Genomic DNA, 20,883 nt, shown 5'->3' on the forward strand with positions numbered 1-20,883 from the left:
TTTGTTTTGCTCGCGTGTTCGGGGTCGTGAAAGTTGTCACTCAACAGGAACTTAAAACCCAAAAAAGCTAACTGTAAACGCCTGTCGTAATCTTGTCTTCTATCATTCTTTCGTACGCACATAATTCATTTGTTCTATTCTCATTCACGCTCTAATCATTAGTGAAAAGTGTTGCCTCGAGCTAAAAAAATTAAGTATATGTTGCCAAGCACAAAAAGTATCAAAAGCACAACCGTTGTTTTAAAAATTTTAATTTGAAAAACAAATAATAAGTAAAGTTGTGTATCTAATTCAGACCAGTTTTTTCTGGTTGTTTTTATTAAAAATATAGACATTTTAGTTAAAACACTAAAGTATTTTTTTGCAAACAGCATAATTTTTTTTAATTTAAATTTATTTGTTTTGTCAGTTTACTCATGGAACGAAAACTGAAAGTCATAATAAATGAGTTTTTATTTTTCCTGTATTATGATTAACAATAAACTCTTAAAAAAATAATAGAAACCTTATTGGTGACTTTTCAGTTCAGAACTAATTTTCAAAAGAAGTCCATTTTCGACTCACAATTCCTCTTAAATCTAAAAAAATCCAGTTCAGCAGCCACAGAGTTATAAGGCAAACTCATTACTTTGAAGCAAATTAAAAAAATGTCTATGTCCAGTTTATATTTTTCTGGGTTTTTTAATTGGCCTAGTTTAACATTTTCATAGTTTCAAAAAATTAAATTCTATCAGCAGAAAAGTATCGAAATAGGCCGTTTGTGAACAAAAAAGTATCAAATCACAAAATTTAGAAAAAAGTATCAAAAAATATACAATTGTATCAAAACGCTGTTAGTGACTAATGTATTCATTTATTTTACATATTCATATATCGTCGGCAGAAAGATTGCTTTGAAAATAACAAATTACAATTTTTCAAATGACTATGTAGAATTAAATTCTATTATTTAAAAATTCAATTACTTTGGGGGGGGGGGGTTTTAACACCCCAAACCCCCCCTGCGTTCGCCCCTGGTGTGAGCAGAGACGTCTAGATCCATTTCGCTGGAGACCAAATTGTGATAATGAGTAGAACAGTTAAAATCAGAAGAACATTCATTGTTACTAAAAACGGCTCCAGATGTTTTATTTTTTCGAAATACTTTGAGAATACCAAAATAGGGTATGAAAATTAGTACATTTCTTTCTTTGGGATTTTGGAACTCAAGGTTATTGTATTCGCAGATATGCAGATACACTTCTATGATTATTTCCTATGAGCAAGCTCAAGAGGGAAGCGAGACGCATTTGCAGACAAAAAAAGAAAGAGGCCGAAATGCGTGAGTATGAAGAGCTTGACAAGCTGGCCGACAGGGGTAATGCTCGAAAATTTTACGAAAAGATCCGGCGACTAACTGAAGGTTTCAAGACCGGAGCACACTCCTGTAGGACCCCCAGAGGTGATCTAGTTATTGATGACCAGAGTATACTGAGTTTGTGGAGGGAACACTTCTCCAGCCTGCTGAATGGCAGTGAAAGTACAACACCAGGAGATGGCAAACCCAATTCCCCAATCGACGACGATGGAGCAGATGTTCCATTGCCCGACCGTGAAGAAATTCGAATAGCAATTACCCGCTTGAAGAACAATAAGGCGGCGGGTGCCGATGGATTACCGGCCGAGCTATTCAAATACGGCGGCGAAGAACTGATAAGGTGCATGCATCAGCTTCTTTGCAGAATATGGTCGGAAGAAAGCATGCCTGACGATTGGAATCTCAGTGTGCTCTGCCCAATACACAAAAAGGGAGACCCCACAATTTGCGCCAATTACCGTGGGATAAGCCTCCTCAACATCGCGTATAAGGTTCTGTCGAGCGTATTGTGTGAAAGACTAAAGCCCACCGTCAGCAAACTGATTGGACCTTATCAGTGTGGCTTTAGACCTGGAAAATCAACAACGGACCAGATATTCACCATGCGCCAAATTTTGGAGAAGACCCGTGAAAATAGGATCGACACACACCATCTCTTTGTCGACTTTAAAGCTGCTTTCGACAGCACGAAAAGGAGTTGCCTTTATGCCGCGATGTCTGAATTTGGTATCCCCGCAAAACTAATACGGCTGTGTAAGCTGACGTTGAGCAACACCAAAAGCTCCGTCAGGATCGGGAAGGACCTCTCCGAGCCGTTCGATACCAGACGAGGTTTCAGACAAGGTGACTCACTATCGTGCGACTTCTTTAACTTGATGCTGGAAAAAATTATAAGAGCTACAGAGCTAAACCGAGAAGGTACAATCTTCTACAAGAGTGTACAGCTACTGGCGTACGCCGATGATATCGATATCATTGGAAACAACACCCGCGCCGTTAGTTCTGCTTTTTCCAGACTGGATAAGGAAGCGAAGCGTATGGGTCTGGTGGTGAACGAGGACAAGACGAAATATCTCCTGTCATCAAACAAACAGTCAGGGCATTCGCGTCTTGGCTCCCAAGTCACTGTTGACAGTCATAACTTTGAAGTTGTAGATAATTTCGTCTACCTGGGAACCAGCATTAACACCAATAACAATGTCAGCCTGGAAATCCAACGCAGAATCACTCTTGCCAACAGGTGCTACTATGGACTAAGTAGGCAATTGAAAAGTAAAGTCCTCTCTCGACGAACAAAAACCAAACTCTACAAGTCTCTCATCATTCCCGTCCTACTTTACGGTGCAGAAGCGTGGACGATGTCAACATCCGATGAGACGGCACTGGGAGTTTTCGAGAGAAAGGTTTTGCGGAAGATTTATGGTCCCTTAAGAATTGGCAACGGCGAATACCGCAGACGATGGAACGATGAGCTGTTTGTGTTATTCGACGACATAAGTGCCTTGGAGACGATCAAATAATTGCGTCAAACAACACATATGTGTTAGTGATGTTCAATCATGTGTTGCCCGCAAACGTTCAAATTAACACGTCAAACATCAGTTTAGTTTGGAGCTCGTAACGAACGGTCATCATGTCATCGTCGGATGATGATGATCTATTATTGGCATGTGCTACAATTCTTATGAAAAAAAAATTCTCGATTTTTGTATTATTTTATATTATTTAGTTTATTTTATTATATTTGATTTTACTTTATTTTATTTTATTTTATTTTATTTTATTTTATTTTATTTTATTATTTTATTTTATTTATTTTTTATTTTATTTTATTTTATTTATTTATTTTATTTTTATTTTTATTTAATTTAATTTATTTATTTTATTTTATTTTTTTTTTTATTTTATTTATTTATTTTATTTTATTTTATTTTATTATTTTATTTTATTTTTTCCGCTTCGCTTTACTTCACATATCTATGCACAGCGGCTACAGCGGCTACGCTGGCTAGGTCATGTTGTTCGAATGGATGAAAGTGCTCCAGCTCTGAAAGTATTCGATGCAGTACCCGCTGGTGGAAGCTGAGGAACAGGGAGACCTCCACTCCGATGGAAGGACCAGGTGGAGAGGGACCTGGCTTCGCTTGGTATAACCAATTGGCGCCAAACTGCCAGAAGGAGGGATACGTGGCGCGCTGTTTTGGACTCGGCTATAACCGCGTAAGCGGTGTCTACGCCAGTCAAGAAGAAGAAGCTCAACTCGAATGGATCTGGATTGGATTGCGGCTAACCTGAAACTTTTTGAACTCGTCACGTTGTTGGGATTTAGTATTGATTCGAGTACTTTATTATTAAGAAGCTCACTCAGGCAGATTTAAAATACCCTCCTATAAAATCCAGAGTAAACATTGCTTCATTTCATCCAATGAACTCGTTACATTTTACTACTAAATCGTATCATCATTTCAGTCAGTATTGATTATCGCTACTGTCTTCGCAGTTGGATTGAACTTCACATCCTAATAATCGAGTTGTAATGCAAATAATTTTAGTCCAAGATAGTTTTCTCGTTTACTTTTGGTAGAGTCTACGAAATGAAATAAGTCTCAGGTAGATGGGGTTCGCACATTTTCATTTTGATATTGTCATATACAGTACTTTTGTAACTGATGATGGATTAGAATAACCTCGAGTATTAGACAATTTTTTATCGATGATTTCTGAGATGTGAGTAAATCTAGAGCGGATGAGAATGACATAGAATTCAGTAGATGCTAATGCAGAATTATTTCCGAGAAATTCTTTTTGTATAATCTAAAAGGCAATAAAATTTTTCGATTCAAAAGTATCCTTAAACCAAACTACAGATCCACTATGCTAACGTTTATTTGAACCTCTTTGCAACAAAACATAATTTCGCTTCTACATTTTCATTGTCTTTAGTCTACAGGATTTGTACGCTCACACATATTAAATCAAAGTACTTATTCATTGCATGCAGAAGAAATTCAACAGCTCCGCAGATCTATTTCTTGTCCGGCCAAAGGATGCTTATTAAATGTTCCATATACCAGAAACACGTACAAAAATTCAATAGAGTCCTTGATAATAGCGCCCGCCAACACCCACACATGCCTGATGCCTCAACTTCGATTCACTCAGTTTCATTCACTTCAAATCGCTTCAGTCATTTAGTCATTCAACCATTGACAGATAACACGCCTCCACTTGCACTCCACAAGCGCACATAGTCGTCTGCGTGTCAAAGGAGCTGCTCACTTTTGGAAGGTATTCAAGCGCGCTGTCTATAGATATGTAGTCAGCAGCATCTGTACTGAAGGAATGAATGACCAAGACACTGACTGACTGACTGACACACTAACATATCGGCAGATGTGTGCGGAATATGTGTTGCATAACGGCGATGTAACTGAAGAAAATGAGAAACGATTGAATTTGCGACATACCGGTACATAAAGGGTGTACTTTTGGAGATTTAGAATTACATGGAAATGAACATTATTATATCATTGGAATTTATTTCCCAAACTCGAATTTTGAGATTCAAATTTATTCTTCCATTACATGTTCTTAGGTAATAAGATACTTTTCTGATTTAGGGGTATGCTAATCTAAGGCCAAATCTTTTTTGGGGATGTTATTAACCGCTACTCAATCTTTCTTGTATTCAGAAAGTATTACAGTTTGGTGCAACCACAACTTTAGTGAGACTTTTTTCTATAAAACTCAAGATGAGATGAGTTCTAGAGTTCTCCGAAGTACGGGGCAACAAAACTTTATGCCAGAAATCAGACTGTTTATGGAGCAGGAAGATGGTGCAAAATTGGACAGTTATAGCGAAAAAACAATTTTTCATTTTTAAAAATTCTATACCTCTAACACATCACCCTCAATATGCCCTACATATGGCTGTACCTAACCTTCACATGACTTGCAAATACATAAATCTAAGATTTAGAACAGGATAAATTGCTGCAAGGAAATACACATATGTATCTATATAGTTACTATATATACGTGTGTATACCCCACCCACAACCGGAAATAGTTACCCGTAGGCACGTCTATTCATGTTGCTTGACCTCCGACTTGTCTGACTGTCTGTCTGGCAGTTAATGTGCGTATAGAATTGCAGGCATTACGGCGGAATCTAAAAGCATTTTAGTAGATAAATCTTAGCTAAGTGTTCCAAGCGGATGAAGGGGAGCTGGAGTATAAGAGTATAAAGAAATTGGCGGAAGACGTTTCGTTGTCATTGCTTACTATCTGCCTTGATGTTCTATTTCTTATGCATAAACATTTATACAATTTAATTTTATTGCAAGATATATCCAATTTAATTGGCAATATAACATTGAGTTGTAGCGTTTAATACGAGAAATAAAGAATTGTTTGGTAATTATTTGGATTCTATCCAATTCAACAGAAAAAAATGTTTTCTGGGTGAAACATTTGCATATCCAATCTGAGTATTTAAACACTTTAAGGTCAGGAGGTCATATCACTTTCTTTTTGTCCGATAAAATAGTTGTTGGAGATCAAATATGTTTGACCTAACCGTTTTAAATAGAACCACCCTAACTGTTTAAAATGAAATTCTACATCAGTACAAACTTCCCCCGTTAAATAATTTCATATTTTAATAGAAAATCTCTTCAATCATTAAACTGCGGAATTCATGCGTAAAATTGTTGCATAAATTTGAATTTTTTGTTGTTTATATTTTTGGAATTTCTAATATTCAATAAATGCACTTAATCCATCACTAAAATAATAAATTATGAAGTAAGTGAAATGAAAATTTTGCTTAAATAAACGAAATAAATTCTCAACTAAGCTCAACGAATATACGCCGTTGAGTGGATGAACTAAAGCATCACACTGAATCCCAGGTCTTTGCATGGTTTTTCTTTCTTCAACCCCACCGCACGATAAGCGAATTTCCACTCATGCCATTATACTCGTACTGTTATTTGCCTGCTATTTCGTGCTTCATCTAATGCAAGCTGTTGCAAACTAAATTCGGCAATCAAGTCACGTTCGACGGACGCGCCAATTTCGAGTTCATGCCATGGCTGCTGGTAATCTATTGGCTGCAGACAACTCTTCGTTAGTCTACCTTGAGCCTTTCGGCGGCTTAACACGCAAAGAAAGTATTGGTATTAAAGTGCTTAAGCAAGTAAATAGGCGTAAGTTGGAGAAAAGTGAAGTGCCTAGAAAATTGTAGCCGAGTGAAAACATAAGCTTTAAAGGTGTGTGAGCGAAATTTAAAAAAACATGCATGAGCCATAACAAATTGGAAGTAAGGGATGAAAAGAAATTGAAAATCTACTTCAACAATTAAAATTTAATTTTAAAGAAAACAGCAATTGTATGATTGCACGAAATGTGCTTATGTAGAAGATTGATCTTATTGATAAATGTGAAGTGCTCTCAATTATTAATTGTCTTCTTCTTCTTTATCACTACAACCGTGGATAGGTCTGGTGCGAGAACTTCGTTAATTGCCTGTATCCTTTGTGAAGTCATACCAGTTTTACATCTTAAGTGCAGACAGATCCCTATTGGTCCTTCCATGGGATGCGTTGGCGCCCTTGCTTCTGCTGTCCACTCATGGGTCTCGAATCTAATGAGCTTTTCACTGCAGTATCATACTTCAGTCTTTTTTACGTACGACATGATCCAACCGGCGCATTCGTTGGATTTTTATGCGCTTAACTACATCCATGTCGTCGTCGAACTCATCCAATTCCGGAGTTCCAAAGATCTTGGGGAGAATAGTTCTCTGTAATGTTCTAAGTACCTTCTCATCAAGTTTTGTCATCGTCCATGTTTCTGTGCCGTATAATAGAACGTGAAGGATGAGAGACCTAAAGAGTGTAATTTTTGTTCGTTCAAAGAGGGATCTGCTTCTCAATTTGCTACCGATCCCAAAGCAGCACCTATTGACAAGTGTTAATCTGCACTTGATCTCCAGGCTGAGATTGTTGGTAGTATTTATGCTGGTTCCGAGATAGACAAACCCCACCACTTTTTCAAATTTAGCTGCCAACAGTGACGCAGTTCGACGATGGGAATCTTTGTGTGTGACCTCTTGCCTTTGCCTTGCCCTCGTTCACAAGACCAACCTCTTTTATTTTTCTAGGCTGGATAAAGCTGCGCTGACGGTTCTGGTAAGAGCTATGATGTCAATGTTACCTGCATATTCCAGTAGAATTGGCCTTTTAGAATATATAGTGCCACTGCAGTTCCACTATTATATTGAAGAATACGTACGAGAGGGAATTACCCTGTCTATAATCTTATTAATTATAAGACACAGACACCGTGAAGTCTAAATTTGCATCGAGTAAGAAAATGGAACAACAAAGTTCAGTGCCTTTCTTAAGAGTTGTACGGCTCTAGCACACACGCCGGACAAAACCCTCTTACTTGAAGTCTTTTAAGAATTCAATTAAACTAAATTTTGTTGAAGCGCATGCTACTTGTTTTTCCGTTCCATTTCAGGAATTATACGACTAACAATAACGACCGTTTCAATTACAACAGCCTATATGACATACTTTCTAAAACTTCCTAAATTTAGCAAGTACATTATATCATGCTTCCTTGTACTCCACAAATGCACGAGGAAACTCACAGATATTGCCACCACTTCTACTTAAAATGCCCCACTTGTACTGATTTTGATGAATTATAGCACTCAACACAAAGTTTCTACACGACATAAAAATCGCACAAGCACGCATACGAGTATAAAACATTGACGGTCCTGCCTTGAGAATAAATTTTGTGCGAATTGCCGCAACTGCAGTCGTCAGCTAACTGTCTATGCTAAAGCTCCGCAGGCACAATCGATTTGTAAACGCCTACTTTTCCCCAAATGCTGTCAAGCCGCTGTGTGTATTTGTATACGAGGAGGCATTTTCAATTGTACGCTTGACACAATTGTGCTTCTGTCTAGGGCTTTCCCAAATTTTTCCTTTTATTTCTATCTTCCTGCAAAGATGTTTGCCGCATTTGAATTCATTTTGCGAATTCACAGTCTACAAATGCCGGAGGAATGATGAGGAGAGTTCAGCACGGTATGGTTGTTACTTAACTTACCTCGAGTAGTTGTAAACTATTGTTGTTGTGCAACACATTTCATTTTTATTATTTATAGCACTAGTCTACGCAACGTCTCTTCAACATTAAGAGAGTAAAACATTCGCTATAGAAGCCACATTCAATTTACTTATATTTACTGCACTCATCAGTAATGTCTGGCAACCCTCGTTCTCTACATCTAAAGTCATTTTTCACCTAACTTCGTCTCACAATGTAATGTCTTGCCTGCTTTGCTTTCACCTTAACCACAACATAACTCACTTTCAACCTCCTCCCCTTCTCTCTCTCTCACCCTCACTCACCACTCATTTAAAACTGTACACTTTGTGCGGTTATGTCGCTGTCTTTCACAGCTTTTTTCATTTCTCTTTATTGTGAAATAAAATTCTCATCCGTTGTGGTTTTTTAATTGACATGACAACTTTAAGTCATGACAAGTCTTATGCGCACACACAGGCGCAAAGGACTTACATTCAAAGTCACAAGCAGTCGTCACAGCCCACAGAGGCTTGTCAGTCAACATGACTACCTAAGCTCCGGACAGCGCCGCACAGCCATACCGCACAGTAGTCCCATGGGTTTGTCTTTGCAGCAGCTTGGTCTCACACATCTCCCCCTCTCTCTGTCTCTCTGGAGGCCAGCAAAGCTTCCGTTAGTCTGTTTCTAGAGATGATGTGCGGGGCGTCGGTGCGGCACTTAAGTATGCCGCAGCACTCGTAAAATTAATGATCAACTGCAGACAAATTAAAAGTCAGTGAGACAGGCAACACACCGTATCCCGTTCGTGAGCATGCGGTCGACTCGTGAGTATGTAGTTGTGGGGCTATCGGACAGCTAATCTAAATGGTAATATGCGAAGAGTGTAACATATTTGAGGGCAAAATAAACTCATTAGGAACTGTATAATGTAAACAAATTAATTTACCCTCAAAAGGAAGAGAGGAATGAGCTATGGCATAACGGTTATTCAATTAAAATTATTTGTGTCAAGGCGATTAATGATCTAATGGCAATTTAATAATCTATTTCTTATTTGAAGAGCAGAGTTTTTCATCAAAAAGTACTGCTGAGATGTCGTTAACAGGAGTACATCAACTCCGCTTTCTATGTTGTAGTATACAAATCTCGAAATTAAGACCATATTAGTTTAGAGAAACGGACACGAAATGCAATAGTGGGACTAATAAAATGAACAGAAAAGGATTTTTTCTCTATAATCATTCGATAGTAAGAAGCTTAATTTGAGTACCAAAACAATTGAAAAAATGAAACATTTTCAAGCAAGCCCAAAGTTGCGAGATTTGTAAAGACCCGCTAAAACAGCTGACTATTTCCAACTTTTTTTTTTTTAACGAAAATTACACACAAATAAATGTCCTGGAAATATTTCGATACAAGTTTTGGGAAAGTGGCACCGCCTCCTAATATTTTTTTTGTATATAGCTCATAAACTACTAGAGATACATCAAACAAACTTCCTGGAGGCATTTACTTTAGGTACTTCATTATTCAGTCTAAAAATTGATAAAACCGGATAATAATCACGCCTACCTTCCATACAAAGGTTCTGTTGAAAACTACTAAAAAGGCTTTAATTCACTAAGGAAAAACACCCTAAATCTAAAATTTCATAACAAAGATGGTGCCGAAGGGCTGCACTTCAATTTCTATACAAAATTTGAAATGGACGTGGCGTCGCCTACTTAAGGGTCTGAAACCATATCTCAGGAACTACTTTACCGATTTCAACGAATGCTATTTTCTTGACATCCCAATGGTATAGTTTGAAAATGGGCGAAATCGGTTAACAGCCACGCCTACTTCTTATATATTATAATTTTGGAGTCCCTCTGATTGGTTCACTTTATAATGAATAAGTTAATCACCAATGAATATATCGCAACAGAACCTTTCACAAATACTGTGTTTCTAATGTGACATCGCTCGTCTATAAATTTCCGAAATCGGACTATAACATTTCAATGCTCCAGATAGCGAACATAAAGATCTCAGTGCTTGTGACTAATTTTTTGTCGAAAATATCGGTAAATTTCTCAGATGTTCTAAAGAAATTCAAAGCAGATGCGTTTCTGATAATAGTGTGCCTCTGTGTCACATGGGCAAAATCAGGTCAACATTTCCTCTAGCCTCCATATACCTCATATACTGATTATCAAATTTTTTTTTGGTGGACTTTACATTGTTAATATGTGAGATATCTTAGCAAAATAAAGTGCCAAAAAAGTTGAAATCGATCCAGGAATTATCCCAACTTCTATATACCATATATACAGGTCGAATTGTGTGTTCTCATAGCAGAACTACAAACTTACACCCACCTTACTAGTTGATTGTGGTTTTTGACAACTGGCTACATGAAGAAAATATTTGTCACTGCGTATAAGTAACCTTTAATAATATAACCAGAAAATAGATTTTATGAGTTAAATCAGGTAATTAACAAATAAATATAAAAAAATTCGAAAAATCTGAATTTTAAGATTAAAAAATAGTAATATTTCGCCTTCAGTTGTACGTGGAAATCTTGTATGCATAGTGTCACTTAAAGCGGAAGTCTTCCAGCAATCGTATGCGATGTCAGAAACAGACTTATGTTTTATTAAACTAAGAAGAGGTATCACATTCAAATAACTTTTTCTTCAATTTTATTCTCGTTACAGCAATAAATGAAGCGTGGTAAGCAAATAACGCGCAGAAAGCAGAAATAACAACAACAACAGTAACTAACAGCTGCGTGAGGGAAATAAAAAAAAATCACGAAAAATCATAAAAACCTTCGCCACAGCTCGACCTGTGAAATTTGTGTAGCAAACTTTTTAGTATTCAAGAAAGTATTGTTTGCAAAACGAAAAGACGTGTAAGAAGCACGAAGAAGACGAAGCGCGCAGAAGACGTGCCAGCAACTTTGCATAAATCGCAACTAAATCCTTTCAACGTCTAACAAACACACACACATACACTCATATATAGACAAATTTAAACACAAACGCATAACTTTACTTGACTGAAGAACGTTTGAAGGAAAACAACCAGAACAACAACAAACAGCAAGCAAATGCAAATTGAAATGTCATAAACAGCAACAATCAAAAAGAGAAGCAATAATAATCATAAACAAACATAAATATTTAAGGTAACTACAAGCAAAGAACAACACCAACAACAACAGCAATAGCAAAAACAAATAGAACGCACATACAACAAAATAACCACAAGAAGTAAGCAAATCAATCAGCAAAGCCCACAAAACCCACAAGTATGCTGAGTGCAAGCGCTGCGGAATTATTTTGATTTCGCATTCAAATCGCACAAATCTCAGAAATCTCACAAATCATATTTCATATTTACATTTCAACTGCAGCAGATTACACAAACAAATACGCTGGTCGCGGCAGTGGCGAAAGGTGCGGTTGCCAAGTTGTTTAATTTCCATTATTATTAAATATTATTTGCTTATATGCGTCAAATCGTCGAAATCAAAAGCGAAAACAAAAACAAAAGCAAGGAACAACAAAAACGCATTCAACGCTGTGACAAGGCGTTCATCAATTCGTTACTTCGTAGTCGCCGCTTTGGACGCTTCGGCCGCTCGTCGCCCAACCATACATATGCCGAGTATAATGTGGAGTACAATATCGCCGACAAATTCTAAGAAATTACTTATTGGCAGCACCCGAAGCGTCGACTATGTCGGAAACAATAACAATCAGCAGCAGCAGCAATTACAGCAACATCATCATCAGCAATATCATCGGCAGCAAAAGCAACAACCGCAAATACATAACGGAACGAAGGCAAAAACAACAACAACAAATCACACTGAAATTGAAACACAAATTGGTAGAACAACAGCAACGCCCACAATCACAACCACAGCAGCAAATACACCGAATCGCACAGCAGCAACAATACCAACAACCGCCAGTAATAAAACGCAATCGACGAAAATCTCAATCGCAATGGAAATTCACATACAAAATAAGTGCATCTCAGCATAGCGCATCACTCTGGAGGGTGGTGCGGAGCCCCCATGGCTGCAGGGCCCCCTTAAAGCGGCATTTTTGGGGGCCTCTGGCGTCGGTAAAACCAGCATATTACAGGTGAGTGAGAAACACTGGCACTTTATTGCATACGAACTTATATTGTGGTATATTGCTTTCCACTAAATGTTGCTCATACGCCTTGACACCCAAATTGCTTTGATTAGCTTTCAGTTTTCAACGGCGCTGTTAAGGCTTTATAATGCCCTAATCTTTAATTTTAATACAATTCATATTTTAATATACAGTAGTATTCCGAAATAACGAATATTCGTTTTAACGAAAACCGCTTATAATGAACAAGCAAATTTGTTACATTGAGTACCTTAAATAACGAACATCGGTGATTTGTAAGTACTGCGTTTAACGAACAAAATGAAGAAGACATATGGAGGAAAAGAAAAAAATCAAATAACAACGAACCAGAATAAAAAATAAAACTTGAAAAACTCCAAAAGAAATGTGGAAATTGAAAAAATGTTGAATTTTATAAAAAAAAAGCTTAAAATTATTGATCAGCACCAAATAGAAATATAAGTGTCAGAATTGGTCCATTTTTGGAAGAATTTATTGGATTTGAACAAAACAAGTTATGGCTTTTCATTTTCTAACAAATAATTAACATAAATTTAATAAAATAATTTATTAAACTGCAATTTACGGATATATAACTCATTTTTATTGATAAAAATACCTCTAAGTGAGTACTCAAATTAACGAAAAATTCGATGTAACGAACAGGCCTGACAATTAATGTGTTCGTTATTTCGGAAAATTACTGTAATTATATACAATTATTATTTTCTGAACGTATATATATATATTACTACAATGGTAGTACCCACCCCCTGGTGGGTCGCGGCGGCTTTTCTCGTGGGTCGCTAGTTAATTTGAATAAAACATTTTTTTTACTTTTTAACCCTCTCATGCCCGAATTAAAATGGGTGGAGCTAACATTATTTTAGGACAGATATATATTATTCTTAACTCACATATGAAGTGATAAAAATTTCAAAGTCCTATGTATCCTGGTCAATTAGTTACATGATGTTGCTTATAGTCACAAATTAAATTATTATAAATAAACTAAACAATTTTCTCATGAATTTTTTTTTTTTAAATAACTCTCTTCTCTTAATCTATTTATATAGTTCACGTTGTTTTAAAATAAAACAATTATTTTTATTTTTTTGAACACTTTTTGTATAACCACTTTTGTAAACTTTTTTCGCGAAACGATTTTTTCCAATTTCACTCTGCGGAGGACGCCTACAGAATGAACAAGTCATTTCACACAGATAGGTAGGATATGTTGCGCAGTGCTTTTTTGCTAACTCAGAGTACTCTAGCTTTCACCTTATCCAAAATGTAGGACTATTTTCCGGTAGTTATTCCATTTTGAGCATACTGCCCGCGGCCAGTTCACATAATTTGTCATTCAATATATAAAATCGCTAAAATTTCTGCTGCACTACTTTCAAAGCTATCGAATGAATGAAATTGTAATTGTTGCAAAGATGTTGACCACATTTCAATTTTTAAAATAAATGCCTTGATTTTATCTTAGACTGATATAACGTTTTCGTCTCTCCCTTGCATACTCGTATTTAATATGTTCAAACGACGAAAAATGTCTGCGAAAAATGCTAATTTCAAAAGCCACTTTGGATTATTAAACAGGTTTAAATATTTTCCGTCTTCAAAAAACATGTTCAGTTCCGATTTCAATTCAGTATTTATCACATCGCCTAAATTTGACGGTAAGAACTTGGCCGTCAAGGCTTGACGTTGGAGAAAACGTCGTCCACTTCGCATTAGCCAACATTGTTTTTAGTCTAGAGACGAATCCACTTTTATTGCCAGTCATAGTCCTAGCACCGTCAGTGCAAAAAAAAACACAAAGTTCCCAGTTAAAGTTCAAATCTTTGGTGCTTTCCAAAAACATTTCATACAAACACTCGCCAGTTGTATTCCTCGGTAAAGATTTGCAAAACAAAATTTCTTCGGAAATAGTATCATGGGTTTCAAACCGGAAAAAACACACAAACTGAGCACAACTAGATATATCTGTTGATTCATCGAATTGTAATGAAAAAGATAAGTTGTTTTTTACTTGTTCTATTACTTGATCGCAAATGTCATTAGCTAAATCGCTTAATCTACGTTCATTTGTGTTATCAGACAGAGGAATGGGTTTCAATTTGTAGGCCTCTTTTTCGCCTATCATTATATCAACCATGTCTGTTGCTGCCGGTAAAATTAGATTTTCAACGATTGTGTGATGTTTTCCATTTATACCTACGCGATATGCCACTGTTCATTAATTTTAGTTGTATTTTTTTAAAGAAAACAAAGTACGTTATAAAACAAAATAATTTCATAATATAATATTAATCATAAATGAGTTAAACTGTAAAGTTTTCTTTGAAAATAATCCAGTAGATTATCTTAATCGTTTCATGTTATGTTGTAAGATTTCGTAGTAGTTTTGAAGGTTTCATGCTTTCACGTGCTAATACTTCGCCACAAATGACACACTGTGGTTTGTTATCAAAAGCAGTGAAACCGTATTTTCCGGTTACGCAGGTCTTTTGAGATAATTATCCATTTTATTTTAAATGCGGCTTGTCTCGCTCTCTGTTCACAACTGACTCTAAACACACGACAACTTATTGCAAATAATCGCCTTCACACAAACAAACAATAAACTTTGTGAAATCCTCTGATTCGACAACATAGAAAAACTAAAACACTGCGTAATACAGTGTTGCCAGCGCAAAAATATCATGTTTTATTCATAGCGCCACTTATGAGTTCGTTTTAACCGAAAAATAAACAAATATTGCATGCAAATAAAGTTCGTTATAACTGAAAATTCGCTTTAAACGGGTTCGTAATAAGCGACAAAAATTTCATGATTCATTAGAAATAACACGCGTACTTTTGAAAATGGTTCGTTTTACGCGAAAGATCGTTTTAAGCGGGTTCGTTATACGCGAAAAATACTGTGAAAAATTTGGGAAAAGAAAATATTGAGTGGGTCGACAGATTTACTTGAATACTCTTTCGGGTCGCGGGTTAAAAACGTTTGAAAACCAATGTTTTAATATATTTTCTAGAGATCGACCGATTAATCGGTCTTCTTCTCTCGGATTATACTAAAATGCATTTTTTTTACTTTTTTGATTTCTTTAGAGCATAAAATTTGAATTCTTCTGTTTACCAAATAAACACAGTGAATCACATTTGACTAAACTAACATAAACATCATGGTGATAATTTAAGTCTAGTATAAAGAAATTCAATAATTTTGCATTATTAACCCAAACAATTACCCTCCTCTCGCCCAACCGACGCGTGGGGCGCAGTCCGCATACGAGCGGAATTTGCCGAGTCTAGAAGGGCAAGAGATTTTTAAGCGTCCGGTTCTCAAACTGCTTAGCTACAGAAAGAAACATTTCAACAGCTGAGATTTAAAAATTTATAAAAACAAAAAGTTAAAAATTTCTGAATATTACTTATTAAGAGAAGACAAAATAGTTTTTTTGATGCTAAATATTGAGTCAGATGGATCAAATGTGCTGGAATGTGTATTAAAATCATGACATATTCGGCGGAACGGTTCATTTAACTCAAAATTTGTTCTAGAAGATTTTAGAAATAATGGTCTAAACTGCCTGGATGAACGCAATGGGACATTAAACTTGATATCAGACAAAATAAATGAACTACAAACTAAACCATTCAGAAGTTTTACTAGGAATATTATACCTAGCATTTCTCTGCGACTAGTGAGTGTGGGAAGATTTATAAGTTTTAAACGACTAGTATACGGGTGAAGATTCAATCTTGAATCCCAATGTAAGTGGCCTAAAGCAAAAAGTAGAAATTGTTTTTAAACGGACTCAAGCTTATCAGAATGGGATTGATAGCTAGGATTCCATACCACAGAGCCATACTCCAATATAGGCCTTACCAATGTTGTAAAAAGAATTTTAGTAATATACGGATCACTAAATTCTTTAGACCAACGTTTAACAAAACTAAGAGCACTTTAGCTTTTAAGACAATTGAATTTACATGAGAATTAAAATTTAGTTTAGGGTCCATAGTAACTCCTAAATCAACAAAGCTAAAAACTTGCTCTAAACTGAAGTTATTTATTACATGGGGAGAAAGATCAACAGTTCTACGCGAAAAGCACATCGTTTTACATTTTTTAAGATTCAGTGGCATATCATTTTTGTGACACCAAATAACTAAATTATTTAAATCCGATTGCAACTCAGTCCTTTCGTTATGAGAAGTATATGATTTAAAAAGTTTTACATCATCCGCATATAATACAATTTCTGAAAACTTAATTACAGAAGGTATATCATTGATGAACAACAAGAACAGAATCGGGCCGAGACGACTACCCTGTGGAACCCCTGAAGTGACACTAATTGAATCGGATAATGTATTATTAAATAAAACTTGTTGTTTTCTGTTAGTAAGATATGAGGATACCCATTCAAGAAGTCTTGGTTGAAAACCAAGAAGATCCTGTTTTTGCAAAAGAATTGAGTGGTTCACTCTATCGAATGCTTTACTAAAGTCTGTATATATAACATCAGTATTCTTATTATCCCTAAAACCCATTGACACATGGTTTACAAATTCAAGCAAGTTTGTTACTGTAGATTTCCCTTTACAAAATCCATGCTGAGAAAATGAAATTAAAGGAGAGATTAAGAAAGTTATTTGGTCAGTGACAATAGCTTCAAAAAGTTTGGGTATAGCTGACATTTTAGCTATCCCCCTATAGTTCTCAACAGATGATCTAACTCCACTTTTATGCAAAGGTAATATAAAAGAGTTTTTTCCACATTGACGGAAAAATACCTTGTTTAAGAGATAGGTTAAAAAGCTTAGTTAAGGGCAGATAGATATATTTTGCACAATTTTTAAGAAAGCTTGAGGGAATCATATCAGGGCCATATTTAAACGAATTTTTTAACGTAACTAAATAATTTAAGACATCAGTTTCAGAAATAATTGGTGTATTAATTACAGTACTCGGACATAACACTTGATGATATGGCACATTCATAGGGTTGTTTGAACAATAATTGGATTTGAAGAATTCTGCAAACATATTAGAAATAATATAATTATCACATGACATTGTTGATTTATATTTCATCGCGGACGGAAAATTGGAAATCCTGCGTTTGGAGTTAACGAAACCATAAAACAATTTCGGATTACGAATAATATAATTTTTTACTTTGACTATGTAGTTTTTATAACATTTTTTGTTAAGTTGCTCAAACTGTCGACGCAATTTAGAATATTTTAAATAGTCAACAAGAGCTCCAGTTTTTTTATAAAGTTTAAAAGCACGAGCTTTTTTATTTTTTAATTTACATAGCTCATTCGAATACTACAAATTTGAACTTTTTCTTTTGGTAATAAAACATTTCGGAACAAATCTTTCAAAAATATTAAAAATTGTTTCATTAAATGTGACACATTCAATTCAATATTATCACTGTAATCAGGCCAAGTCAATTTAGAAAGTTCACAATTAATCTTTTTGAAGTTAGCTTTCGCAAAGTTGAACCGAGAACAAAGGTCCTGTTTGTTGTATACAAGTAATTTCGATATTAATTTCCAAGGCAGGGTGATAAGAGTCCTCTGGCAAAACTAAAGGATCAGATCGGAACACAGAAACTGTTGAAGTATTATCAACATAGACCAAATCTAAGAATTTAGCAAACTTGTTCGGAATTAAGTTAATTTGGTTAAGACCCACCTCAGACATGTCTTCCAAAAACTCTTTAAAGCTTAAACGAGTGCAAAAAGGGGTAATGCAATCGTCAACAGATTTCCAAGATACACACGGCAAATTGAAATCGCCTAGAACAATTATGTAATCAGTATCCTTAGCAATTGAAAAAACATTATTTATTAAAGAAGCATGCTGCATGCTGCGGCGTTATATAAGACAAAGTTAGGTAAATAGAACATTTATTAATACAAATTCGTATGCACTTAAATTCAATAAAGTCCGCATGAGGAACTTCTACTTCTTCAGATGGTATTGAAGAATGCACAGCAAATAGTACACCCGCACCCACGCGAAGCGCGTATCGAATAGCAAAAAATAAAAAATCGATTTTTTGAAAATGTCACACCTGTATACCCCCTTTAAGGAAAAAAGCTATATTGCTAATTGCTGATTCGCTTTGAGAAAACGCGAATAACTTATTTGTTCTATCAACATATATCTTATAAAAATAATTTATTTAGTTTTGAATAATACTTAAATCAATAAACAACTTCATATTTACATATGAATTGAGTTATTTACTTATTTTGTGATGTTATTTGTTTTTGTTTTTATTTTTTTACTACACTAATTTACTAAATAAAGATGTTGATGAAAGAATCGGCATCGTCATCGGCCAAAATTTTGGTATCGGTCGGACACTAATATTATTTTATTATTATTATATTTTATATTATTTCCCCAAAAGCCCACTAGTATCACTTATACGCACTGTACGTTCACATGCAAGCTAAAACGGCAGGACATCTTTAATAAGTGCGAGCCTTACGCTCAGCTGATTTGCAGCTTGACACTTGGCACAACATGCCATAATTAAAATAATTTAAGCTGACAGGATGCGAGAGAGACGTAGACAAAAGCAAACAACAACAACAAAAGTAAAAGATAATTAGAATTGTATAACTTTCACTTTTTCAAAATCAAATAAGCGAAGCAAGTGCCAGAGCGTGAATTTTACAAGAATAGTATAAAGCAGTGGTAAATTTAAATGAGAAAACAAGAATAAAATTATCTTAAAAATAATTTAAAAAAAGTTTTCGCAAAGAAATGGCAACCCTGCAAAAAAGCAACTTTCGTAAATCATAAAAGAGTGTTGTCTTGCTTTCTGAATTATTGAATTGAATCAGAAAGCAGCGATTGCGATTGTCACGCACAGCATGTACAACAACACTTCTCGCATAGCCGTTTAAACGCCCGAAAGTATGCAACGTAAACATAAACTTCTGCAGAAAATAGAACTCGAACGGAACTTGAGTTGTTGCTGAAAAAGGCACAACAATAGAAAAAGATTTTATGAGTGCAAAAGCAAAGAAATAACCATAAATTGAATGTGTTTTGGCAAATAAAGTAAAAATCAAAAGTAGAAGACAAAACAAGAAAACAACTTCTAACCAGCATAAAAAAGGATGCTGCTTGTGACAGTAAAAATAAAACAGAAATTGAAAAGAAATGGAATATGGGTATGCAGGAAATACTTCAAAAGTGAGAGAATAGAAAAAAGTGACTTTTGCATAAAAACAACAAAAAGGAAAAACAGTAAACACGTCTGTATATCTTTTTGAAATGATGTCGAATGTTGTTATCATATTATTTATTTATAATACTTGCTTAAGGTAACACTGCACATAGTTATTAAACAAATTTCCACTTTTTGCTGAAACAAAAAAAATCAATACTTTCATTCGTGCCTGTGAAAATCTAAAAACTTTCCCGAAATAGCTGAAAAGTGTTTGTCAACTAAAAAAAGTTTCAATTTAATGCAGTAATCAAATAGTTTTACTCTCTGTTTTGCAGTTTGTCCGACAGACGTGGGAGTTTTATGGCACACGCATATCCTCAAGCGTCCAACTGAATAATACAGCAAATAAAAATGATTTCTGAAAAAAGTTGTTTAACTGCTTTTGCAAATAAACTTAGTGCAGAAGTGTTATTCAGAACGTGCGTGGTAATACCCATTCACTGCTCCACCTTATCAGCTGCCTACTTTACACCTACTGGAGTGTGGTGTCAAACTTTTGCAACAACAACAATAACAGCAACTAGATCTGACCATTTGCTGTGTTTTACCTTTTTTTTCTGTTGTCTGAAAATTTCCTGTCGTCCTACCTTTGCTGTCATACTCATATAACTACATACAGACATAGTTCTTTGAAATTGCAATGAAATTGATTGCACCGAATATTCACTTCACTCAAATTGCACGAAAGTTTTGAAAATTCAATTGAAACGACCATTTCAAAAATATTTATATTTGTGGGCAGTTGTTTTGGTGTTCGGACATTTGGTGTATTTCACTGCCTAGGAAGCATGATGCATTTCATTATAAACTTTTTCAATCAGAAACGCACGCGGTGTTATTATGCTTATACATATATAATGCTTAAGAATATTGATCTAAAAAAAACTCCACAGTCGAATATATGAACCATTATTTTTTGTGTTTATCAAACCATATATTTTGTGCTATTCGGAATCTCCTACAAGTGATATAAATCAAG

General features: G+C 35.4%; 1 protein-coding gene across 1 annotated transcript in view; it reads left to right on the forward strand.

The window, feature by feature from the left end:
- Nucleotides 1-20,883, forward strand: part of LOC105213126 (ras-like protein family member 10B) — a 124,588-nt gene that overhangs the window by 59,368 nt on the left and 44,337 nt on the right. The window contains 1 exon segment of the mRNA XM_011185695.3: nt 11,170-12,609. Coding sequence (XP_011183997.1) covers nt 12,118-12,609 — 492 coding nt within the window. The 5' untranslated portion in view covers nt 11,170-12,117.

The sequence above is a fragment of the Zeugodacus cucurbitae genome, chromosome 2 (assembly GCF_028554725.1).
Source record: "Zeugodacus cucurbitae isolate PBARC_wt_2022May chromosome 2, idZeuCucr1.2, whole genome shotgun sequence".
Lineage (NCBI taxonomy): Eukaryota > Metazoa > Arthropoda > Insecta > Diptera > Tephritidae > Zeugodacus > Zeugodacus cucurbitae.